At 42.1% G+C, this 23,816-nt stretch overlaps 1 protein-coding gene across 5 annotated transcripts in view; it reads right to left on the bottom strand.

Moving 5' to 3' along the window:
- Window positions 1-23,816, bottom strand: part of KALRN (kalirin RhoGEF kinase) — a 638,197-nt gene that overhangs the window by 7,677 nt on the left and 606,704 nt on the right. For all 5 annotated transcript variants that reach the window (XM_025374819.1, XM_025374820.1, XM_025374821.1 and 2 more), the window contains 6 exons: window positions 20,477-20,504; window positions 19,811-19,982; window positions 18,072-18,193; window positions 16,599-16,730; window positions 14,309-14,473; window positions 11,506-11,584 (listed from right to left, as the gene is read on the bottom strand). In XM_025374819.1, the coding sequence (XP_025230604.1) occupies window positions 11,506-11,584; window positions 14,309-14,473; window positions 16,599-16,730; window positions 18,072-18,193; window positions 19,811-19,982; window positions 20,477-20,504 (698 nt within the window). The remainder of the gene's footprint in view (window positions 1-11,505; window positions 11,585-14,308; window positions 14,474-16,598; window positions 16,731-18,071; window positions 18,194-19,810; window positions 19,983-20,476; window positions 20,505-23,816) is intronic.

The following is a 23,816-nucleotide window of genomic DNA, read 5'->3' as shown; positions in this document are numbered from 1 at the left end:
TTGCGTGAAGTGGTCAGATAGATTTTATTAGGAATCCTACTCTCCTATATTTTTAATTATAATGTTATTCAGAAAATCCATTTTCCTTCTTTAGCATTTTAGGTTTTTTTGAGATGTCAAAAACTAATATATTATATAATTATATTATACATTATATTTTTGTATATAATATAAAGCTTTTTTTGTTTGTTTGTTTGAGACAGGGTCTTGCTCTGTTACCCAGGCTAGAGAGCAGTGATGTGATCATGGCTCACTGCAGCCTCAACTTTCCAGGCTCAAGCCTCTTGCCTCGGCCTCCCAAAGCCCTGGGATTACAGGTGCGAGCCACTATGCCTGGCCTAACTAATGTAATTTTTTTAACCAATATTTTTCTCTGCCATTTTGACCATCAACGGCAGTTCAGTTTTCTTTTCTAGGCAGAATACATATTTCTGTGAAATACAACAATAGAAACAGCAATAATGTTAAAGAAGGAGGAATTCTACTCAATGATAATTTTTAAAACATTTTTATTGTTTTTTTCTCCTTCTCATACATACCAATTCTACTTCCTTCAAGGTCTAGCACAAATGCTACCTCTTTATGGGGCCATAACATGATGAAAAAGCCAGACTGTAGAGCCACTGCAAATTGGATTTTTTTTTTTTTAATTTCAATAGGTTTTTGGGGAACAGGTGGTGTTTGGTTACATGAATATGTTCTTTAATGGTGATTTCTGAGATTTTGGTGCACCCATCACCCAAGCAGTGTACACTGTACCCAGTGTGTAGTCTTTTATTTCTTACCACCGTCTCACCCTTTCCCCCGAGTCCCCAAAGTCCACTGTATCATTCTTACGCCTTTGTGTCCTCATAGCTTAGCTCTCATTAAAAACATTTTTAAAGAGTCCATTGTTTCATTTTATTTTATGTTTGTTATCTTTTTATTATGAAAACTTTCTAATATACACAAAAGTGAAGAAAATAGCAAAATAGATCTCCTATGCAGCCAACCTCAATAATCATGAACATTTTAATCAATTTTGTTTCATCTATCTCTTTTCTATCTGCTGCTTTTTTTTTCCCCTGGAGTATTTTAAGCAACAGATATAATGGCATTTCACTCATAAATACTTCAGTTTACATGCCTATTGACAAGAACACTTAGAAATATATAACCACTCTGTCATTATTACATCTGACAAAATTACCAACTCCTGAAATAGAATGGTTCCCAGATACAGCTGTTGCCCTGTGGAAGGTGTCAAGAGAGCTCTGTAGGGGCACAGGTCAGCAATGGGGCAGATGAAGGGAGGGTCAGCAAGGTGATAAGGCAGCACCATCCAAGCCCTGCCCATAAGGTGTCCTAACCCACGAGCAGAGGAGTGAACAGTCTGAAGACCAGCCCATTCCTCCAACAGAAATGGGTGTGTCATGGCCACCATGAAGATCATCTAACTGCCTCCTTGACCTGGCTCTGTGCTCAAAAGGCAACTTTTTAATAATACTTTTTTTCCCATCATGTATTTGCATAAAATAAAATAATGTGCTAATAAGGCCAGGTGCAATGGCTCATGCTTGTCATCCCAGTGCTTTGGGAAGCTGAGACACAAGGATTGCTTGAGCCCAGGAGTTTGAGACGAGCCTGGACAACATAGTGAGACCCTTTCTCTTTTAAAAAACTTGTTTTTTTAAAAATAATGTACTAATTAGTAAAACAAGTCTTAGACAAGTATTTATTGAACATATATTATTTACCAAATATCATTCTTGGCACAGTAAACAAATATTTGGTCAAAATGGCAGTTTTGTGTCACATTATAAATTAATAAATTGCCATTCTGGTTTTTAACAGTGCTCTCTTTTTGAGTTTGATTATCGTAAGTTACTTCTTGCAGAGGAGTGAAATGGAACAATGAAAACAATTGAATGTTGAGGATAGCTCTCCTGAATTTAGTGGCCACATCAAGGTACTGCTAGCTTCATTTTTAGAAAAAGGTTTGTAGTTGTTAAAGTTATGCAGCCCCATGGTTAAAAAAGTCAATTATCTTTACAGATTTGTTATTAAAAAAAAAATGCATCCCCATTTTTCCTTCCCTGGAGTCTTGCTCTGTCACCCAGGCTTGAGTGCGGTAGCATGATCTTGGCTCACTGCAATCTCTGCCTCCCAAGCTCAAGTGATCCTCCAACCTCAGCCTCCCAAGTAGCTGGGACTACAGGCATGCACCACCATACCTGTCTAATTTTTTGTACTTTTTTTGTAGAGATGGGATTTAGCCATGTTGCCCAGGCTGGTCTTGAATTCCTGAGCTCAAAGCGATCCATCCACCTTGGCCTCCCAAAGTGCTGGAATTAGGCATGAGACACCGTGCCTGGCCTGAGAGGCAGTTTAATACATCAATTTAATATAGTTTAGCAGATTATTGAAATATTTACTTATATGACTCTCAATCATATGCTTTGAGTGGCTACTTCTTCATTTTTCAGTTTTAATTATTTCTGTTGACATCCCACTATGGAAGATGAGATTTTAGCCTCCTTCCTCCCTCTGTCCCTGCCACATAACTACTATCCCCATCCACTGTCCTCCCAATAAAATTATAATCAATATTCAGTGTCTACATTACTACACTATGTCTATGCTATTCACAATTGAGCCTCTAGTAAACTATGAATACTTTTCCTTTTTCTGACAGAATGCAATCTTCAATCATTTCTGACAAAGAGTGCCTGGGAAATAAATTGTTTCAGACTTGCATATCTGAAAATTTGTACTTATTCTACTTTTATACTTGATTGTGAGTTTAGCCGAGTATAATCCAGTTGGAAAATTTTTCAATCACAATTTTGAAGGAATTATTCTGTTGCCTTCCAACTTCTATTGTTATTGGTAATGTTAACTGTTAATGTCTAAAGCATTATGATTCCTAACCCTTCATGACCCCTTCTCTTCATGGAGAATTTGTAGGCTCTTCTTTCTTCCTAAGTGTTGAGAAATTTCACAATTATGTGCTGCAGTATGATCTATTTTCATCCATTAGGTTGGGCACTCAGGTGCTCTCTCAATTAGTAAACTCATGTCTTTTCATTCTGGGAATATTTTATTTTTTAGAAATAATTCCTTCTTCTCTGTATAATTTGTTCTATTCTCTCTTTCTGGAATTTCTGTTTTTCAAATTGGACCTTCTAGCCTAGTCCTCTAATTCTTCTTTTCCTATTCTATTTCCCATTTTTTTTCCCGGTTACTCAGATTTCTGGGAAATTTCCTCAACACTGTCTTCCCACACTTCTATTAAGGCTTTCAGGCCAGTTGCAGTGGCTCACGCCTGTAATCCCAGCACCTTGGGAGGCCAAGGTGGGTGGATCACTTGAGGTCAGGAGTTCAAGACCAGCCTGGACAACATGGTGAAACCCCATTTCTACTAAACATACAAAAATTAGCCAGGCATGGTGCTGCGTGCCTGTAATCCCAGCTACTTGGAAGACCGAGGCACAAAAATCACTTGAACTTGGGAGGCAGAGGCTGCACTGAGCTGAGATTATGCCACTGCACTCTAGCCTGGGTGAAAGAGCAAGGCTCTGTCTTAAAAACAAAAAAAAAAAGGTTGTTTGTTGTTTTTTGTTTTTTGTAGAATTATGCTCTTGTTTTATAATTTCTTTTTTCTTTTTCTTTTTTTTTTTTTTTTTGAGACGGAGTCTCGCTCTGTCGCCCAGGCTGGAGTGCAGGGGCCGGATCTCGGCTCACTGCAAGCTCCGCCTCCCGGGTTTACGCCATTCTCCTGCCTCAGCCTCCCGTTGTTTTATAATTTCAATATTATCCTTTATCTAAGGATACTAATGAGAGTTTTTGGAAGTCTTTTGCTATATAGTGTGTTTACTTTCTTCTACTTTTGTTTTGATTTCTGTCTTTAATGTTAAAGATTTTCCTCAACTGTTCATAAATTCTTAGTAGTTAAATTCATTTCACCTGGAGGATATTTTTTGCTAGATTTAGAATTCTTGGTGGCTAGCTCTTTTCTTTCAGCATTTTAAAGATGTTGGTTCTGTTGTCGTCTTGCCTCCATGGATTCTGATGAGAAATCTGCTGTCATTTGAGTCACTGTTCTACCTGAATGTAATATGTTGTTTTTTTCTCTTGTTTCTTTCAAGAATTTTTTTCATATATTTGTTTTCGGCAGTTTGATTATAATGTGTTCTGGGCATGGTTTTTGTTTGTTTTTTATTTAGGTCACTAAGCTTCTTTAAAAATTTGTGTCTTTTGCCAAATTTGGGACATTTCTAGTCACTATTTTTTCAAAAATTTTTTCTGCACAAATCACTTTTTTCTTTCCCTCAGGAGTTCTAATGACATGAATGTCAGACCCTTTGATATTTTTCCATAGGACCCTGGGGTTATGTCTAATATTTGTAAAACATTTTTTCTCTCTATTCTTCATGTTGGATAATTTATATTTCTTCCTCTTCAATTTCACCAACTCCTCCATCAGCTTTGTTCTGTTATTGAATCCATGCTGTAAATTTTAAAATGTTAGATATTATATTTTTTGTTATGCAATTTTCATTTAAAAATAATTTCTATTTCTCTGCCAATAACTTCTATCTTTCCATTCATTTCAAGAGTGTTCACCTTTACCTTACAGAAGATGGTTGTAATTGCTACTTTAAAGTCTTTGTGGGCCGGGCGCGGTGGCTCAAGCCTGTAATCCCAGCACTTTGGGAGGCCGAGACGGGCGGATCACGAGGTCAGGAGATCGAGACCATCCTGGCTAACAGGGTGAAACCCCGTCTCTATTAAGAAATACAAAAAACTAGCCGGGCGAGGTGGCGGGCGCCTGTAGTCCCAGCTACTCGGGAGGCTGAGGCCGGAGAATGGCGTGAACCCGGGAGGCGGAGCTTGCAGTGAGCTGAGATCCGGCCACTGCACTCCAGCCTGGGCGACAGAGCGAGACTCCGTCTCAAAAAAAAAAAAAAAAAAAAAAAAAAAAAAAAAAAAAAAAAAAAAAATAAAGTCTTTGTGTGATAGTTCCAATATTTGGATCATCTCAGAGCTGGCATCTGTTGATTGTTTTCTTCCCGAGGATTTTTTAAGTTTTTTTCTGCTTTTTGTAATGTTGAGCAATTTTAGATTGTATCCTGAACATTTTGAATGTTATGTTGTGAGACTCTGATTCTGTTAAAATCCTCTGGAGAAGGTTGATTTTTGGTTTATTTGTATGTTTTGGTCAGTAATCAGCTTGGTTAGGTTCAGGCTGCAAGTTCCGTCTCACCTTCTGTGGGAGGTGGTTCTATTGTCAGTTCAGTTTTCAAAGTGTTTACTATGCTTTTAGGTCTGCCTCTTGTGAGCACCACACAAAGAGTAGTCTGAAGCTAAACAGTCACTGCGCAGTGGTTTACATCATAGTCCAGTTCTCAGAGCCTTGCTATATTTCTTTGAATGTGCCTTACACATGCACAGCCGGAAGGTGGCCCAGGATTTGAGTCGTTTCATATAGAACTAGGAGATCTTCTTTTGCTTTCTCCTGAGATTTCCCCCGCATTCTTTATCTCCTAAGTGCCCCTTTTTGAAGTTGTCTGGCCAGAAAGATGGGATTCCCTCAGAGGTTTAGCTTCCTGCACTGTCATGCAGTTTCACATGACTGCCCTTGGGGTGAAGGAGTGACAGTAAGGAGACAGAAAAAAACAAACAAAGCATGAATTATTCTGTTCTCTCCACTCAAAAGGTTCCCCTTTCTTTGTCCTTTGGCCAGAAATGTAGGTTTTTCTTGGAGTTTTTGCTCTTTGTGCATGCTACATAGTTCTTTGATTTGGCCCACACTTGTATCAAAGCTGGGGAGATAAAGGAGAAAAGAGGAAAGAAGAAAAAAGGAAGGAAGGAAGAAGGGATGGAAGGAAGGAAGGAAGGAAGGAAGGAAGGAAGGAAGGAAGGAAGGAAGGAAGGAAACTGCTATTCTCCTTGTCATTAGCCATTCTTCAAATTTTTACTTTTCTTTCTTTCCTTTTAGTTTTTTGAGACAGGCTCTTGCTCTGTCGCCCAGACTGGAATGCAGTGGTGCGATCTCGATCTCCTAGGCTCAAACAATCCTCCCACCTCAGCTTCCCAAGTAGCTGGGACTACAGGTGTGCACCACCGTGCCTAGCTAGTCTTTTCTTTTATTTTTTTTAGAGATGAAGTCTCACCATATTGCCCAGGCTGGTCTTGGACTCCTGGGCTCAAGTGATCCTCCTGCCTCAGCCTCCCAAAGTGCTGGGATTACAGGCGTGAACCACCACATCCAGCCCAAGTCGCTTGACTTTCCATTCTCATCTCTATTATTTAATTTAATACCCAGGTATTGCATTTTGTATCTTGTCCGGGATTCTGGTTGTAATCAGTGGGAGATAAAGGCTACAGTGGGTTTACTATATCATGGCCGGCATTGGAAGTTGGCTCATTTTGAAAGTTCAGGAATAAAAACGTGTTTGGTGGCAGGGCATGGTGGCTCACACCTGTAATCCCAGCACTTTGGGAGGCTGAGGCAGGCAGATCACCTGAAGTCAGGAGTTTGAGATCAGCCTGGCCAACATGGAGAAATCCTGTCTCAACTAAAAATACAAAAATTAGCTGGGTGTGGTGGCAGGCACCTGTAATCCCAGCTACTCGGGAGGCTGAGGTAGGAGAATCGCTTGAACCTGGGAGGTGGAGGTTGCAGTAAGTCGAGATTGCATCATTGCACTCCAGTCTGGGAGACAGACTGGAGTGTCTAAAAAAAAGAAAAGAAAAGAAAAAAGATGTTTAGAAGCTCTGAGCTTGTGGGTGAAGCCTGTCAACTTTTACTTTACTACAGAGTAATTTGACCAGACTGCTCAAATGGGAAAGCTCCATAATCAGTATCTTTAAGTCTTTCCTTTTGGGCTGGTTAGAGTTCCCAGAGAAAGAGCCCCCTGCTTTCTGCCTAGAGGGTGAAACCCTGGCTGTCAACCTCTGGAGGTCCAGCGGATAAGAGAGCTGGGTTCTCAGTACCCAGCATGCATACATTCTCATATTGTCCCTGTTTGCAGAATGGCTCCACTGTCTTCAACTGTGCGTGGTGTCCCCAAGGGCAGGGATGCTCCATTTTTCCCTTTCCAGAAAATAAAACTCCAGGCCGGGCATGGTGGCTTATGCCTGCAATCCCAGCACTTTGGGAAGCCAAGGTTGGGGGACTACTTGAACCTGGGAATTCGAGACCAACCTGGGCAACACAGGGAGACCTTGTCTCTACGAAAAATTTAAAAATTAGCTGGGCATAATGGTGTGTGTCTGTAGTCCCAGCTCCTTGGGAGGCTAAGAGGATCACTTGAGCCCAGGAGGTCAAGGATGTAGTGATTGAGCCACTGCAGTCCAGCCTAGGTGACAGAGTGAGAACCTGTCCTAAAACAACAACCACCACCACAACAAAAGAAACAAAGAAACGAGAAAGAGAGGAAGAGGGAGGAAGGGAGGAAGGCATGGAAGGAGGGAAAAAGGAAGGAAGGAAGGAAGGAAGGAAGGAAGGAAGGGAAGAAGGAAGGAACAAGGAAGGAACCAGTCTTTTCTTGGATGAGGAAAGACAATCACACAGATATTTGAAGCTGGGGAGCAGATTTGGAGCCAGCTTATCCCTTGAGAATGCTGACCGGTTGCCTGTATAGAATCTAAAAAGGTAGGACCAGGCCTCCAGGTAAGGATGGCAGGCTGAACACAGACATTAGTTTTCACTCCCTTCTGAGACACAACTTCTCAAAAAATTTTGGCCAATCCTTTCAATTTTAGCATCCTCCTTCTACCTACTTCCAGAGTACTTGATGCTCCTAATACCTGAGCCTTTGGGTAATTCTGCTGCAAAAATTACACTGGCCCTCATTTGACCCCATGACTGACTGACTCAGTTCTTCAAGATCATTTATCATTCTTTCATCTGTTTTTCTGTGTCTAATACTTTATTTTTGTCTCTTCTTCCAATGTCCTCATTCTTATATGCCTACTTTAAAAAAAAAAAAAAAAAAAAAAACCCTTCATTGTAGTTTCAATGAAATTTAGGAGGAAGTGAAAATAGATGCCTGTGTTCAACCTGCCATCTCACCTGGAGACCTGGTACTGCTACCTTTCGGTATAGCAATGGGTATAGGCAATGGTCAGCATTTCCAGTGACAACCCCCTGCCTTCTTTATACTGCATTGTTGCCTATATAGTTCATTCCTGGTTAAACACGCCATACTCAAGTGCCCTTTCCTTCTAGGATGTGCTGTAGGAGAGAACATATTCCTTCCTGCACTGTGGTTTTTTTATAGTATTTAATTACCAGAGCGCTCCTTTTAACAGAATAGTCACAAAGGCCCAGAATTCCAGTTTAGGTATGATGAAGAAAGTCGATTCACTTCCACAGCCCTGACACAAATACCTTTCCTGTGTCTCACATTAACATCTCCATGTATTATTTTGGCCGGGTGCAGTGGCTCACGCCTGTAATCCCAGTACTTTGGGAGGCCAAGGTGGGTGGATTGCTTGAGCTCAGGAGTTTGAGATTATCCTGAGAAACATGGTGAAACCTCGTATCTACAAAAAAATGCAAAAATTAGTTGGCTGTGATGGCTCACGCCTGTAGTCCCAGCTACTTGGGAGGCTGAGGTAGGAGGATCACTTGAGCCTGGAAGGTCGAGGCTGCAGTAAGCAGTGATCACACCACTGCACTCAAGCCTGGGCAACAGAGTGAGTCCCTGTCTCAAAGAAATAAGGAAAAAGAATAAGAATTTCCATGTATTATTTCTATTCTGTTAATGTACAACATTTTGAAAAGATCTTCTGAAAATATGAGGACTATTCTTGGGAGAGAGGAAAAGCTTCAGGCTGTTAGAGACTTTAAAATAAAAACATTGATTACTTTTGAACAGATAAGAAAATTGATCTTCCCTTTGAGAAATATCAAACTAGCCATCTGTTTTAGCTAAAACATGCCTTAATCTATGGCTAATAATAGCAAACGCATGTCTCCAGGAGGAATTAACTGGGACATCCAGGTGATGAAACCGATTTCATTTAGAACTAGCTGGGGATTTAATTGGCCCATTATTGGGGGTCATGTTTAGCTTCACAAATTTCAACATAATAGAGCAAACTAGATTTCAGTTACTAGAGCTTATTTTGGACAATAATTGATATGATGAGAAACAATATATACTAGTAAAACAAGCCCAGGCTTGGAGTTAGGTAGCCCAGAATTTGAATCCTGGCTCCACACCTCCGAGTTGTGGGACCTTGAGAAAGTTACTTAACCTGACCCTGAGTTTCCTTTACTGAAAATATACTTCAAGCTGGGTGAGATGGGTGGCTCATGCCTGTAATCCCACACTTTAGGAGACTGAGGCGGAAGGATTGCTTGAGCCAGGAGTTTGAGACCAGCCTGGGCAACATAGTGAGAACTCCATCTCTACAAAACAAGAACAAAAAATTCTTGTAAAAGTTTGCCAGGTGTGGTGGTGTGCACCTGTAGTCCCAGCTACTTGGAAGGCTGATCATCCTCCTGCAAGCCTGGGGGGATTGCTTGAGCTCAGGAGATTGAGCGTGCAGTGAGCTATGATAGTGCCACTGTATTCCAGCCCTGGTGACAGAGACAGACCCTGCCTCAAAAAAAGAAAAAAGAAAAAAGAAGACAAAAAGACAATATACTCAGCCAGGTGTAGTGGCTCAGGCCTATAATCCCAGCACTTTGGGAGGCAGAGGTAGGAGGATCGTTTGAACCCAGGAATTCAAGACCAGCCTGGGCAACATAACAATACCCGATCTCTATCTTTTTTTAAAAAAAAAAAAAGAAAGAAAGAAAAAAGAAAGAAAATCTGCTCAAACAGTATCTCATAGTGTTGTATGGATTAAATTAAATAATGTTTGTGTATTAAGCAGTAGGGCTCAAACAAATAAACAAAAATAACATTTGTATGTAGGATCTGCTTAGTATCTAGAATGCTATAGATACGGAGATCCTCATTATCATCATCATCATCACATACATTTCCTTGGCTTTTTTCTTCTGTTTGGCTACACAAAGAAGACAGGAAAGGAGAGGTAGAGTTTGTTTTTGATGAAAGCTGCTGTAACGGAAGGCAGGAATGACATGGTGACTCCTGCCTAAGACACAGGAATAAGGACCATTTGGCTTCCTCCACAACTTCTGTCACAACCACACCAGTTAAAAAATGTTATGCTTCACTGAGAGATGCCAATCAGAGATAGAGATGATGCCGACGGCCCATTGTTAGTGGGTATTCTTTTATTTATACATCCGGGGGGATGATCTTATGGGTGGGCAACTGTAAGATCTACCCACATTCCCTCACCCAGACCACCTGGAGGCTAAAGCATGTATAGGGATGAACCCCTTTTGTTTCTTTCCCATCAACTATTTTGTGGGCCAGGTGATAGAGTTTTAATTTTTCTGTTAAAAGTCATATTTGTATCCATTTTATTTTTGAGGACACACTAAATGTTCTCTAACCAAAATACTGCAAGTGAGAGAGAGAAAGAGAAAGGTATGGATGTGTATATGTGTGGCAGGGGGAGGACTGGGATTAGAAATCCTCATAAAATAATTAATGTGCTTGGTACACGGGCAATATAGAGATCTATACCCAACAATTAGTGATTATACAGTCTTCCCAGCAACATATGGAAGTTTTTACAAAAATTAATCATGTGCTACTCATAAAGCAAGTCCAAACAAAAACCAAGGAATCAGTACCATATAGATTTTCTGACCACAATGCAAATTAAGTCAGAAATCAGTAATAAAAAGATACTTTTAAAAACTCATACATTTAAAAATCTCATATATATAAAAACATGTTTCCATTATAACAAGATCAAATAAAAATTCGTGGTTGGAGAAAACTACATATAACTAATAAGGAAAATACTGCATATCAAAACTCAGACCTATAGCTAAAATTGTAGTTTGAAGAAAATTTTGGGCCTTAAATTTTCATATTAGAAAAGAAGAAAGGCTGAGAATTGATGAATGAAGCATCCAACTTAAGAAGTTAGAAAAATAACAGTAGAAATGGCCGGGTGGGTGGCTTATGTCTGTAATCCCAGCACTTTGGGAGGCCGAGGCTGGAGGATCACCTGAGGTCAGGAGTTCGAGACCAGCCATGACCAGCATGGAGAAACCCCGTCTCTACTAAAAATACAAAATTAGCTGGGTGTGGTGGCACATGCCTGTAATCTCAGCTACTCGGGAGGCTGAGGCAGGAGAATTGCTTGAATCTGGGAGGCGGAGGTTGCGGTGGAGCCGAGATTGCACCATTGCACTCCAGCCTGGGCAACAAGAGTGAAACTCCATCTCAAAAAAAAAAAAAAAAAAGAAAAGAAAAGAAAAGAAAAAGAACAGTAGAATATATAAATATTTTAGTTGTTTTCTTGCTATGGAAAGAATTGCATTTGTAAAAGAAATAAACAATGACAACAACAAAAAGTTATTATTCTGATGTGATGTTGCTAGGTGTTCATGAATGAAGGAATAGAAAACTGTGTCATTACCTTCCAATTTCATTCAACTCAGTGTAAGCTGAGTCAAAATTTTCCTTCCAAGAAATGGTGGCACCATCAGCAGCAGCATCTTCGGAAGAGAGAGAATCCATTTACAATATCGAGGATGTCATATAAGAATAAAGAAAAAATTAACAGAAAAGCTCCAGAGCAACCCCAAAGCAATTCTCATGACCAAATACGGAGTCTGACTTAGTGGGAAAATGCCATGATTCTCTGGAATGTTATTTTAAAAAATCTTCCAAGGGGAAACTGACATGACAGAGTTGGCTTCTCTCTCCCGTCTACTTAAACAAAGGGAAAACTCAGGACAATCAGAAATATGACTTCTGGATATTTTAAAAGATAAATTTGGGAGAAAAATTTAAAAGGGATAAAAGAACACTTTGAAAGCCTAGAAAAGCTGGTGAAAATCAGGGGTATAAGGAGGATGCAGAGAATGAAGGGAAAAGTTACAAGGTCAAGAAAGGAGAAAAGGAAAATACATTTTAGAAATTTCTCTTTCTAGCCTGAGCCACATAGCAAGACCCTGTCTCTACAAAAAATTAAAAATCAGCCAGGTGTGGTGGTGTACACTTGTAGTCCCAGCTTCTCAGGAGGCTGAGGTTGGAGGATCACTTGAGCCCAGGAGGTTGAGGCTGCAGTGAGCTATGATCGCGCCACCGCACTCCAGCCTGGGGGACAGAGCGAGACCCTGTCTCCAAAAAAAAAAAAAAAGAAAAAATTCTCTTTCTTATCCCACTCTTCTCAGGCATTAATGAGCTTATCTGGTATACTGAAGGATTTAACTTAACCCACAATATATGCTTGGGTAGATTCTTTGGCAGTATTACCTTGTGCGATGTGTCAATTCCTTGGCAATAATTCATGCACGCGTGCACACACACACACACAGCATGCACAGCAATACGCATTTGTGTCATCTGTTGGGGACCAAGGTTCACAAACAGCAAAACACACAGCATCATCTGGGGCTGGAGCAAGTGAGCCGCCTGGGAGGATAGGGGTCACATGAGCAGCCTGGCTCGGCTGACCCTGGAGCCAGTTCCCTCAGGTTTCCCAGAGCACAGCCTGGCTGAGACTGAAGGCAGCTTATCCATCTTGAATTCTGAGGAAACGGAGACCCAGGGCCTAGGTTTCTGCATGAGTCACAGGCTCGTGGGAACAAAGCCAAAGTCACTGGGAGAAAACTGGACTGACAGTGGGGCTGGAACTGGAGAGCATTTCTGGATTCAGGTCGGGCAGAGGTGACTTAGAGGGTTTCCCAGACCCCTCTGGAGACTCCAGAATTCCCTTAACCCCAAAGCACACAGGTCCATTGTCTTTCGAGTACAGTCAGCCGCCCCCCACCCACTGCTCTCCCCAGTACGCACAGACCACTCCCTTGCACTGCCCGAAGTCTCACCATTTGGCGATTTCTTTCTTTCTTTTTGTTTTTGTTTTTGTTGTTTTGTTTTGTTTTGTTGAGACGGAGTCTCGCTCTGTCGCCCAGGCAGGGGTGCACTGGCGTGATCTCGGCTCACTGCAAGCTCCGCCTTCTGAGTTTACACCATTCTCCTGCCTCAGCCTCCCGAGTAGCTGGGACTACAGGCGCCTGCCACCACACCCGGCTTGTTTTTTTTTTTTTTTTCATAGTTTTAGTAGAGATGGGGTTTCACTGTGTTAGCTAGGATGGTCTCGATCTCCTGACCTCGTGATCCACCCACCTCAGCCTCCCAAAGTGCTGGGATTACAGGCATGAGCCACTGCACCTGGCACTAAATTAATATTTATAAACTACCTTTGATTTATAATATATGATGACTATGACTTATATACTATCTATATGTTTTCTTTTCCTTTTTTTTTTTTGATACAGAGTCTCCCTCTGTCGTGCAGGCTGGAGTGCAGTGGTGCGATCTCGGCTCACTGCAAGCTCTGCCTCCTGGTTTCACACCATTCTCCCACCTCAGCCTCCCAAGCACTGGGAGTACAGGCACCCGCCACCACACCTGGCTAATTTTGTTTCTGTATTTTTAGTAGAGATGGAGTTTCACCGTGTTAGCCAGGATGGTCTCTATCTCCTGACCTCGTGATCCACCCGCCTCGGCCTCCCAAAGTGCTGGGATTACAGGCATGAGCCACCGCGCCTGGCCTGGAGATTTCTTTAGGATAGCCAAGTTTTCTCTTCCAAAATGTCCCTGGGATGAAGATGATTTGGGCAAAATAAGAACCTTATTTGTAAAATACTCGTATTTAGCTAGCTATATGTGTATCTTAGTTAATTTTTTAACAAATCTACATAAAATTATATCCATGTTGAAAAAATATTCTAGGATGATTGGGGGTGAGGAAACTATGAAATCCTCATGTTGTAGTGAAGCCCTTCAGCCAGGTGGCTTTTCTCTCCCCCATTTGAAGTGGGTGAGTCCCTCATGCAGGGAGGTACGTTTACGGCTGGCAGGGGTGCCCGGGTGGGAGGAGGCTTGTTTCACTGTCTCAGAAGAGGGGCAGAGAACATCCATAGGACTTGTGACTCCTGCCTGTAACTCTCCTTTCCTGGGGCATACTCAGTCCCCAGGGAACTTGGCAGATGCAGGGGTAGGCATCGGTGCAGACCTAACATTTGCCCAAGATGCTTGGAGCTAGACTTTACAGAAACATTCTTCTCAGGCCTCTAAAATGTTGCCTGACTGGAGCCACCAGGTGCCTCTTGCATGGTGGCCTGACATGTCAATGTGCCCATGAGTCTATGACAGGCAGCCAGGTGTCTTGCCCCCACTGCCTGGGGGGCCAGGGCTGGGCTGGGACTCACCATATTCTGGAAGTCGCACAAACTCCGAGGGCTCGCTGGGAAGGCTGATTCCCCAGGGGTTACTGGCACTGACTCTGAACTGATAAGGACACCCGGGACTAAGGTCTTCGATGACGAGGTAAGTGTCCAAGGTCGAAGCCACCGACTGCTGCCAGATCTGAGAACCTAGTGTACGGTTTCCCAGGAGAGGGAAAGAGAAAAGCCAAAGGGATATTGTTTCAAAGACCTTCAGCGAACAAAGAAAGGAAAATAGACACATTCAATTCAAGGGATGCTTGTGGTTACCATGTCAGGCTCTCCAAGCCTGTAGGCCAACTATGGTAGTTTGGGTTCAATTTCCTACATGACGGAATAAATGGTGAGAGGCGTGGAAGAAGCTGGCCTACAGATTTTGTTTACTTTCAAATGTGCAAGTGTCAGAGTGAAAAGACATAGATAATACAGAATTTACAGAGGACACGAGGTAAACTTTTAATAAGGCCAGAAGAGTATATTTTTAATTAATAACATGAGAGAAAATATGCATGTGGAAACTGAAACAAAATGGAAATTAACATGCATTGAACACTACGTACATGTAAAATCCAGTGGAAGGTGTCTTCAACATAATTCTCTCATAGTTAAATGAGATTTAAGACAGAAAGTTAATTCTGTCTTAAATCCACAGAAATCCAGTGAGGTAAAGGACTAATCTTACTTTACAGATGTAGAAACTGAGCGTCAGAAATATTAAACAATTTGCCCAAGAGAACTTAGTGAGCTGAACTATGAACTGGATAATGCTAAGGTAAATATGAACTTTGTAAAATGTGTCTCCCAGCTCACTGTTAATACTTTTGTGCTAACCTGGGAGACACAAGAGTGAACAGCTTAAGAAGGATGCAGAAATAAATGGGTTGATAACTGTTTAATAAAAAAGAAGGAGAAAGAAGAATTAAAATACTAAGCATAATGAAAAGTAGAATAAAACAAATGGTTTTGGTTCGGGTGATAGGGTAGCAAGCACTTGCTTTCAGTTCAATTGTGTAATTCCTAATGTGATTCAAAGTAATTGTGTTATGACTCTGAATAACTGTGGTTGCGTTATTAACAATTAGAGCGATCTGGCAGCTTCTATTTTAACTAATTCTTCTTGCTAACTAGATGGAAGTCTCAGTTGTTTCTAACTGCTGAAGAAACACATTCACTTTTAGCATGTAAATGTAACAAATTTTAACAGTTTAAATTGTACAATTTTAAAAGGCACAATTAAAAAATATATATTATCTTAATTTTATCTGGGGGTAGGTAGGGGTTGTAGAAGTCCACCCGTACCACACTAGTTATTTCTCTGGGAGAAAGATCACAAATTAGCCAAGTAGACATCTGAGTTCTAGTGCTAGCTCTGCCTCTCATTAACTATAATCTTGTGTTTCTTAATGTTCTTTAGGCCTTAGCCTCCCCCTCTGTAAAATGTGCTTGATCATCCCTGTCTGGGTGATTGAGCGTGTTAAGTAGGGATATATGTATGAAGGCACCTTGAAACCTGCCCTGGGTCATAAATATGTCAGGGAGGTTTGGATCATCTTAGCCAAAAGAGCTGCTGAACATCTGGGATTAGAAGGCAGCTGTAATCTGGCACTGAGGCCTCTGAGCTGAGTTGGAAGACATGACAAGGAACAACTTCTGAAAGATGAGGAGGCTAATGTGTTTACAATTCTGAAGGACCTCCTAGAGATGAAGAGAAGACAGGAAAACAAGAGCCAGAGGCCGGGCGCCGTGGCTTATGCCTGTAATCCCAGCACTTCTGGAGGCTGAGGCGAGTGGATTGTTTGTGCTCAGGAGTTTCACAGCAGTCTGGGCAGCGTAGTGAGACCCTGTCTCTACTAAAAATACAAAAATTAGCCAGGTGTGGTGGTGTGTGCCTGTAGTCCCAGCTACTCAGAAGGCTGAGGTGGGAGGTTGGCTTGAGCCCAGGAGGTGGAGGCTGCAGTGAGCCGACTGCACCACTGCACTCCAGCCTGGGTTGACGAAGCCAAACTCTGTCTCAAAAAAATAAACAATAAAAATAAAGGAGAAGAAAAGTGGCTCATGCCTGTAATCCCAGCACTTTGGGAGGCCAAGGTGGGAGGATCATGTTAGCCCTGGCGTTTGAGACCAGCCTAGGCAACATAGTAAGACCCTGTCTCTATTCAAATTTTTAAAAAAATGGTTAAGATGGTAAATTTTATTGTGTGTGTGTTTACTACAATTTTAAAAATAAATGTTTTAAAAGAAGAGACAAGACAAAGGAGAGCAGAAGATAGTGCACCTTCCTCTCTGTACTCCACAGTGTAACCGGAAATAGTGCAGTTTCCTGTGCTAGACGGGGGCAGCCAACGGAGAATCACAGAGGTGCAGCTTCTCTCCTGGGCAATGGGGCGGTTAGGGGCTGCTGGAACACCTATGGAGACAGAAATCAGGATCAGGTGCTATTTCTGCAGAACTTGGCATTGTACACCAAGGTATAAGGTCATCTAGGAAACATTACCTAACCCACGTCACAATTTTTTCCTGTGACCTTCTCCACCAACTGGCATACCTTTCTCCAGGCCCAAGGCAGATGTAGGAGACACACCATGCTGTGTGAAGTTCTTCCTTGGGCTAAATACTGCACCCTGAAGATAAAACTTGGCCAGGGAACTAACATGTTGATGGTAGGTTTATGGTAGGCCACAGACAGCTCTTAGAAAGATTTGTTCTCTTCTCATTTGCCAGAACTTTATTATTTTTGAATTTTTACAATGGACGATTTCTCCCACCTGTCGCAGGGAGCCCTTATAATGTTCACGTAAAATGTAGGACCAGGTGTGCTGGCTGACACCTATAATCCTAGCACTTTGGGATGCCAAGACCGAAGGAACAATTGAGCCCAGGAGTTCGAGACTCCATCTCTACAAAAAGTTTAAAAAATGAGCTGGGCATGGTGGCACATGCCAATAGTCCTAGCTACTTAGGAGGCTGAAGTGGGAGGATAGCTTGAGCCGGAGAGGTTAAGGCTGCAGTGAGTGGTGTCATGCTACTGCACTCCAGCCTGGGCGACAGAGCAAGGCCCTGTCTCAAGAAAATAAAAGTTTGACTAACATAAATTGATAGCGACAGAAAGTAGAGCAGTGGTGGCCAAGAGGCATTGGGGAGGAGGGAATGGGAAGTCATTGCTTAACAGGTACAGATGCAGTTTCAGAAAGATGGGAAGGTGAAAAAGTTCTGTGGATGGACGGTGGTGATGGTAACCCAAAACCGTGGATGTACTTAATGCCACTGCACTGTACCCTTATTTATTTATTTTTAAACTGTACATTTTAAGATGGTTAAGATGGGATGGGCACAGTGGCTCATGCCTGTAATCCCAGCACTTTGGAAGGCCAAGGTGGGAGGATCACGTTAGCCTTGGAGTTTGAGACCAGCCTGGACAACATAGCGAGACCCTATCTCTATTTGAATTTTAAAAAAAAGGTTAAGATGGTAAATTTTATTGTGTTTTACTGAAATTTAAAAAATAAATGTTTTAAAAAGTATTGTGGAAAACACAGCAGAATCCCATCTCTACAAAAATGCAAAAAAAATTAGTCAGGTGTGGTGGTGCACACCTGTAGTCCCAGCTAATCAGGAGGCTGAGGTGGTCGGATTGCTTGAGCCTGGGAGGTCAAGGCTGCCATGAACAGAGATCATGCCTGGGCAACAGAGCAAGAACCTGTCTAAAAAAAAATTATTTCAAAAGGTCTGACTAACAAACAGGCTGTACCTTGCACTTTGACTGTCGCGGACGTCGATGTGGTCCCGTGGTCATTTGTTGCTATGCAGGTATAAATCCCGCTGTCTTGAGGCATCAGATTACAGATCTTCAGGGTGATTTCTCCAGAATCACTAGGGACACCAAAAGGATGCTCTTCAGACTCCAGGAATGAGATACTTGACTGCTGGGTAAAATCCCATAGGGTGGGCACATGGCATGCTGAACTGAGAGTCCTCAGGCCCAAGGTCAGACCCTGGTCAGTGAGCTACCTACATACCTTGGTGATCACCCTGTCTCTCTACATCTCCAGATGGCCATGCCCATCTCTCAAGTTTGTTGTACATGAGGGATAAAATAAGGAATAAAATGACATAAGAATTACAGCATGGTTTGAAATATATAAAGTCATATGCAAGTTCTGGCTCATAGTATTAGTAGTAGTATTACCACTAGCAACTTCGTCCTAGAATATTTTCAGTTTCACAGATCAATAATGAACAATGGAAAAAAAAAGGAAAGACTCCAAAATAAACATACTTTAAGTATTTCAAATTCTAGATGTGGGATCCTTAAAATAATTAAGTGCATTTCTAAGAAAAGGTAAATTCCATCACCTAAATGATAACTTCCCCATTCATCCCAATATAATATATATTCATCCCCAGGGGAGAACTGCTCTGAAATACAGAAGTCACAGTCAGCTCTGCCCCTTCCCCAGGGTTATGATATCCCCTGGCGCTTTTCATGATCCTCACCAACCACTGCCTCTCACACTGGGCTTCTTGGACCCACTGATATTTCGTGATCTGGCCAGTTAGTCTCTGCTGGGAATATCAAGGAATGATGGTCTTCTTCTTTTTCACATACACGCAAATTAAGTCAAGGAATGACAGTTTCTTGATTCTAGGTGCTTCTTCCACTAATGTTTCTCAAGCATCTAGGGCTTGCTACTGCTTGTCCACTGTAAGCAACGGTACACAATCCAGTTCAAAATTGGTAACAATAAATGCTGACAGAATGATTGGGAGGCAGTCAGCTAAGTTTTGTTAAATCGACTTTGTGTGCAGAAGCATGCTTGCGGCTTGATTTTCTATTGCACATTTTGGAATGAGTCGTTTCTTTTTCTAATAACATTGTTCTTAGGTAAGGAATTAAACATCTCACTGTTTCACAGTATCCTGAAGGACACAAAAAATGTCAGGATGTCCGGATGTGAGGATTACATTTTTACTACAGGTCTGGAGCCTTTGCCACTTAATCAGAAGTCTAAATCTTCTGACTTAGAGATTTACTTGGGGATCTGTAGGGAAAGATCATCTACCAGGGTGAATGTAAGGCAGTGACTGTAAAAGCTCTTCATAAGTATGGTGCGTGCTTGACCTGAGACATAAAGGTTTATGTTTTCCCTGTTTGTTGAATGTGGGTCCAGAGCACAGTCTTTACAAACCATTCTGTTCGTCCCAGGTATGTCGACGTGGTGCTGAGCACCGTGGGAAATGCGTGCTGGTGCTGCCGCAGGTGTGTCCATCAGGCTGCAGCGTGAGTGGCAGAGGCTGTGACTAACACTTGCAGCATTGAGTCTCCTCAGTCTCCCTCTAATCAAGGCCAAGTGTTTGCCCTAGAACAGGCTCCAGGGCAGCTATTTTCTTGCAGAGCCCAGTCGCCAGAGCAGAAGTTGCACCCCAGATTCAGCCTCTCAGTGCTGTGCTAAGGGGCTGCTGGTGCTGATGTTAGGGCAATCAGCTTACCAAGAGGAGACGGTGTATGTGGCTGAGCTGTTGTCAGTGTCAAGGATGTTCTGGTCTGGACCCTTCCAAGTGATGGTGGGCTTTGGCCGCCCACAGACTTTGCACTGCAGTACCACTGTGTCCCCAAGCAAGCAGGTGACATCCACCAAGGGCACAAGGAATTCTGGGGCCACTATGATCAAATCAACATATATTCACATCATTCAGAGCAAACTTAGAATAAAACAGCCATTTTTTTAAACACACCACTCTCATTTCCCACCCGTGTCACATAATGATTCAAATAACCTTCAGCATAACACCGCAGAGTCATCTGGGTCTCTTTAAAAAGTGTTTAAGAGTAATAACTATTTATTGTAGAAAAATAGGAAACATAAACAGAAAGAAAGAAAAGCTCCATAATGTCATAATCCAGAGATAATTACTGTGCACATTCTGGTATATACCCTTTTGGGCTTTATATAAACAGACTTCTTATAAAAATTGGATCCCATTATACATATTGCAAACTTTAGTCTTTTCATCTAATAGTTTATCATAAACCTCTTTCCTCGTCCATTGATACAGAACTATATCACCATTGCTTACAGCCAGTGCTTTAACGCTGGATTAACTATAGTTTATTTAACCAATCTCCGTTTCCAATTGTAATGCTTTTTAACTCACCTTCTTGGATGAAATTTGGATTTAAGATCTGAAAAACAAAAAGAAACAGAAAATTGCTTGAATCCTAAACTACTAAAAGAGAATAAGGGGCTTCACCCTATTGAATAAAAACAAAGTACAATTTAGGGAGATGAGGCCTGGAGCCCAACTTCCCATTGTGTTGTGACTGTATTACTGTCACATTAGTAAAACCTCTCTTTAGCAACAATTGGCACTTGGTTTACTCCATCTCATCCAGTTGTTCACATTCCTGCCTGGCAGCGTGCAGCCCCTGGCAGGTTTATTGTAACTTGGAGCTGTGCTAGCAGAGGTCTTTCTGTCCTCCCTCTTCTCAGTTGCTTTTCTTCCCTTCACAGGCAGAAAACCCGCTCTCCTGGTCATTATGCGCTCAAGCAACGCGGTGGCACTGATTCTTCCCAGCATCATAAACTGAAAAATAGAGAACCTGAGACCTATCAAACTGGAAGGGTCATTGAAATTCACTAACACAGTGGATTCCTTCCAAATGTCCTCCCTTTACCCTTCGCCCATCCCCAGGCAGGGGAAACGACTCTTCAGGCAGCTAAACGCAGAGTTTCTCTGGATGAAGGGGAATAAGAGAAGTCCTATCTATCTCTTCTTTCTCAAGCATGATCTCCTATAGCCCAGGCCTGCATGGGGCAACTTGAAGCCACTGACCCAACCATTCTAACCCTTTCTGCTTCATAGGTGAGAAAATGAATACTAAGTGACTAAGCTGACGATCTCTGGTCACAAGGCTGGTTCAAGGGAGGAACTGCTGGGGCTCTTGGTATATACCATGCTGCCTGCCTCAGGACACTTTGGAGAGTTCACAGTAGGGAAAACATTTTAGCCAACTAGCCATTCTGGAAAGCTACCTCTTCTTGAGAAGATGGTCACTTTCCCCCACATCTTTTGTATTGCCACTAATCATGCAAGTCCAGATTGTACAGCCTGGCATTGTTTAACAAAAGCACAGACTTTGGAGACAGGCTGAGGCCACCTGTTTTGTTTAATGTGATTGTATGTTAATTACATAATAACTGATGCTCCACTATAATATGGGGATAAATAATACCTAGTGTAAAGTGTTATCACAAAGATTAAATGAAATCATATATATCAAGAGCTTAGCACAACGCCTGGCAAATAACAGGTACTCAATACCTATTTAAATAAAGATGATCTCATTTTAATAATCTTCCTTCAGCTAAGCAGCCTGTTATTAAAGTGGCTTATCTTTAATAGTTTATTTGGCAAAATTCTTCTTTCCTTTATCATGAAGCCAGAAAACTCACATGCCTTACAAAATAGCCCAACTGGGGCCTTTGCATTTACTTCCCTGTATGTATGCATATCTTTGTGAACATGCATGGTTTCTGTGTGTCTTCCCCTACAGAGGAATCCATATAAACCCTTTGGAAGAAAGACATTTATATCCCTCTTTGCGTTCCCCTTTGCAAATCAAGTGCCCGCTTCTACCACCCAGGTTTTGCACAAAGTAGGCTGCAGAAAACCCTTGTGATGCCAAATTCTGGGCTGAGCGCCCCAACTCTGGCCACTGCAATGCCCTCTGCTAGTCTCAAAAGACCACTTACACCTCTGCTTAGCCTGTCTTTAAATTAGTCGTTCTCAACGCCTGACCTGGGCAGCCTTAAACACACAAGAGGCTAATGCCTGGGCCTCATGCCTAGAGATTCTGTTTAATTGGTGTGAAGTGGGGCCTGGGCATTGGGATTTTTTTTTTTAACTCTCTAAAGTGAATCAACATGCAGCCTTGTTTGATGAACCTGATGAAAGTCCCCCTGTATCGCAGTGAACTGATCTTGGTAAACCAACTTCCTGCCCCGGAGGCTTTTCTGGGGAGGGGTGGGGGAGTGGATGAGAACATCTGGTAGAACCTACTGCATCTCCCACACCTAAAAGAGTCCTCTGTGTGAAAATGTTTCGAGGCATGGCATGGGGAAGGATTGCCCATGGGGAAGGGTTGCTCCACTCATTAAATCAACCACGAGCAGCACTGCATCACCTGTAGGGGGCGCTAAAGAGGCCAAGCATTTCTCTTCCTGGTTTGGTTAAGGCAGGGAGAATGGCATCCCAGTCAGTCATTTGACAGTCAAAGAAAAGAAGGCTAGGAATATTTTCTAAATGTTAACAGTGGTTATCTCAGGGTGGTAGGTTTAAGGGTGGCTTTCTCCTCATTCAAAAAACATTAACTGAATTCGTCTTCTACTCTAAGATCTGTGTACAGTTTTGTGGATAAAGAAATACTAAGACATAGGCTCTGCCCTTGGGATTTATAAAGCATCTTAATTTGGGGTGACTATTGCTTCCTTTCTTTCTCATGTGGGCTTCCCAAATATTCTGCATCACTTTATTTTATTTTATTTATTTTTTTGAGATGGAGTTTCACTCTTGTTGCCCAGGCTAGAGTGCAATGGTGCGATCTCAACTCACTGCAACTTCTGCCTCCCGGGTGCAAGTGATTCTCCTGCCTCAGTCTCCTGAGTAGCTGGGATTACAGGCATGCACCACCATGCCCGGCTAATTCTGTATTTTTAGTAGAGATGGGGTTTTGCCACATTGGTCAGGCTGGTCTCGAACTCCTGACCTCAGGTGATCCGCCTGCCTCGGCCCCCCAAAGTGCTGAGATTACAGGCATGATCCACCGTGCCCGGCTTCACATTCTTAAGAATTATTTTTGAAGGGAAAAAATGGCACAGTCAGACCTATTAGTCTATAAGCTCTTTAAAGACAGGAACCATTTGTCATTCACCTTTGTACCTCAGGGCCCTAGCCCAGGGTCTGTCACATAATGCGTATTTAATAAATGCTGGTGAATACATATTTGACCTTTGACTTCATTTCACACCTTCCAAGAACTTAGGTCTGTTTCATAAATAGAATCTCAGAATAGGACCAAGAGGACCAATGTTATTAGTCATACACCCAAAATACTTAGTTCTGGGCATATGACTAATAATACTTGACTAGAGCCTGTTGGGAAACACAGATGGATGCAAACTTTTTAGAAAATGATTTAAAAATAACATAATCCATAGCTTCTGAGAGAGGACATTCTTAGTAGCACGCTGTGCAGAAGAATGTAAGCTTGGGGAGCAGACAGAGCATGTAGTATCCAGACTCAAGGCCAGACACTCTCTCTTGCCTTGGACAACGTTCTTAAGCAACTCCTGTCTCAGTTTTGGCTATACATTGGGGATAAAAATGCCCATCTGGAAGGGTTATTTGATGTAAGGACTCAATTTATTTGATGAAGAGGTACTGAGTTGACCCTTGGTGAGGTGGTAGTGACCGGGCAGGGAGTAAGGGCGGCATG

This window comes from Theropithecus gelada, chromosome 2, assembly GCF_003255815.1.
Source record: "Theropithecus gelada isolate Dixy chromosome 2, Tgel_1.0, whole genome shotgun sequence".
Lineage (NCBI taxonomy): Eukaryota > Metazoa > Chordata > Mammalia > Primates > Cercopithecidae > Theropithecus > Theropithecus gelada.
The sequence above is the reverse complement of the archived record's forward strand: the minus strand, read 5'-3'. Positions and strand labels throughout refer to the sequence as shown.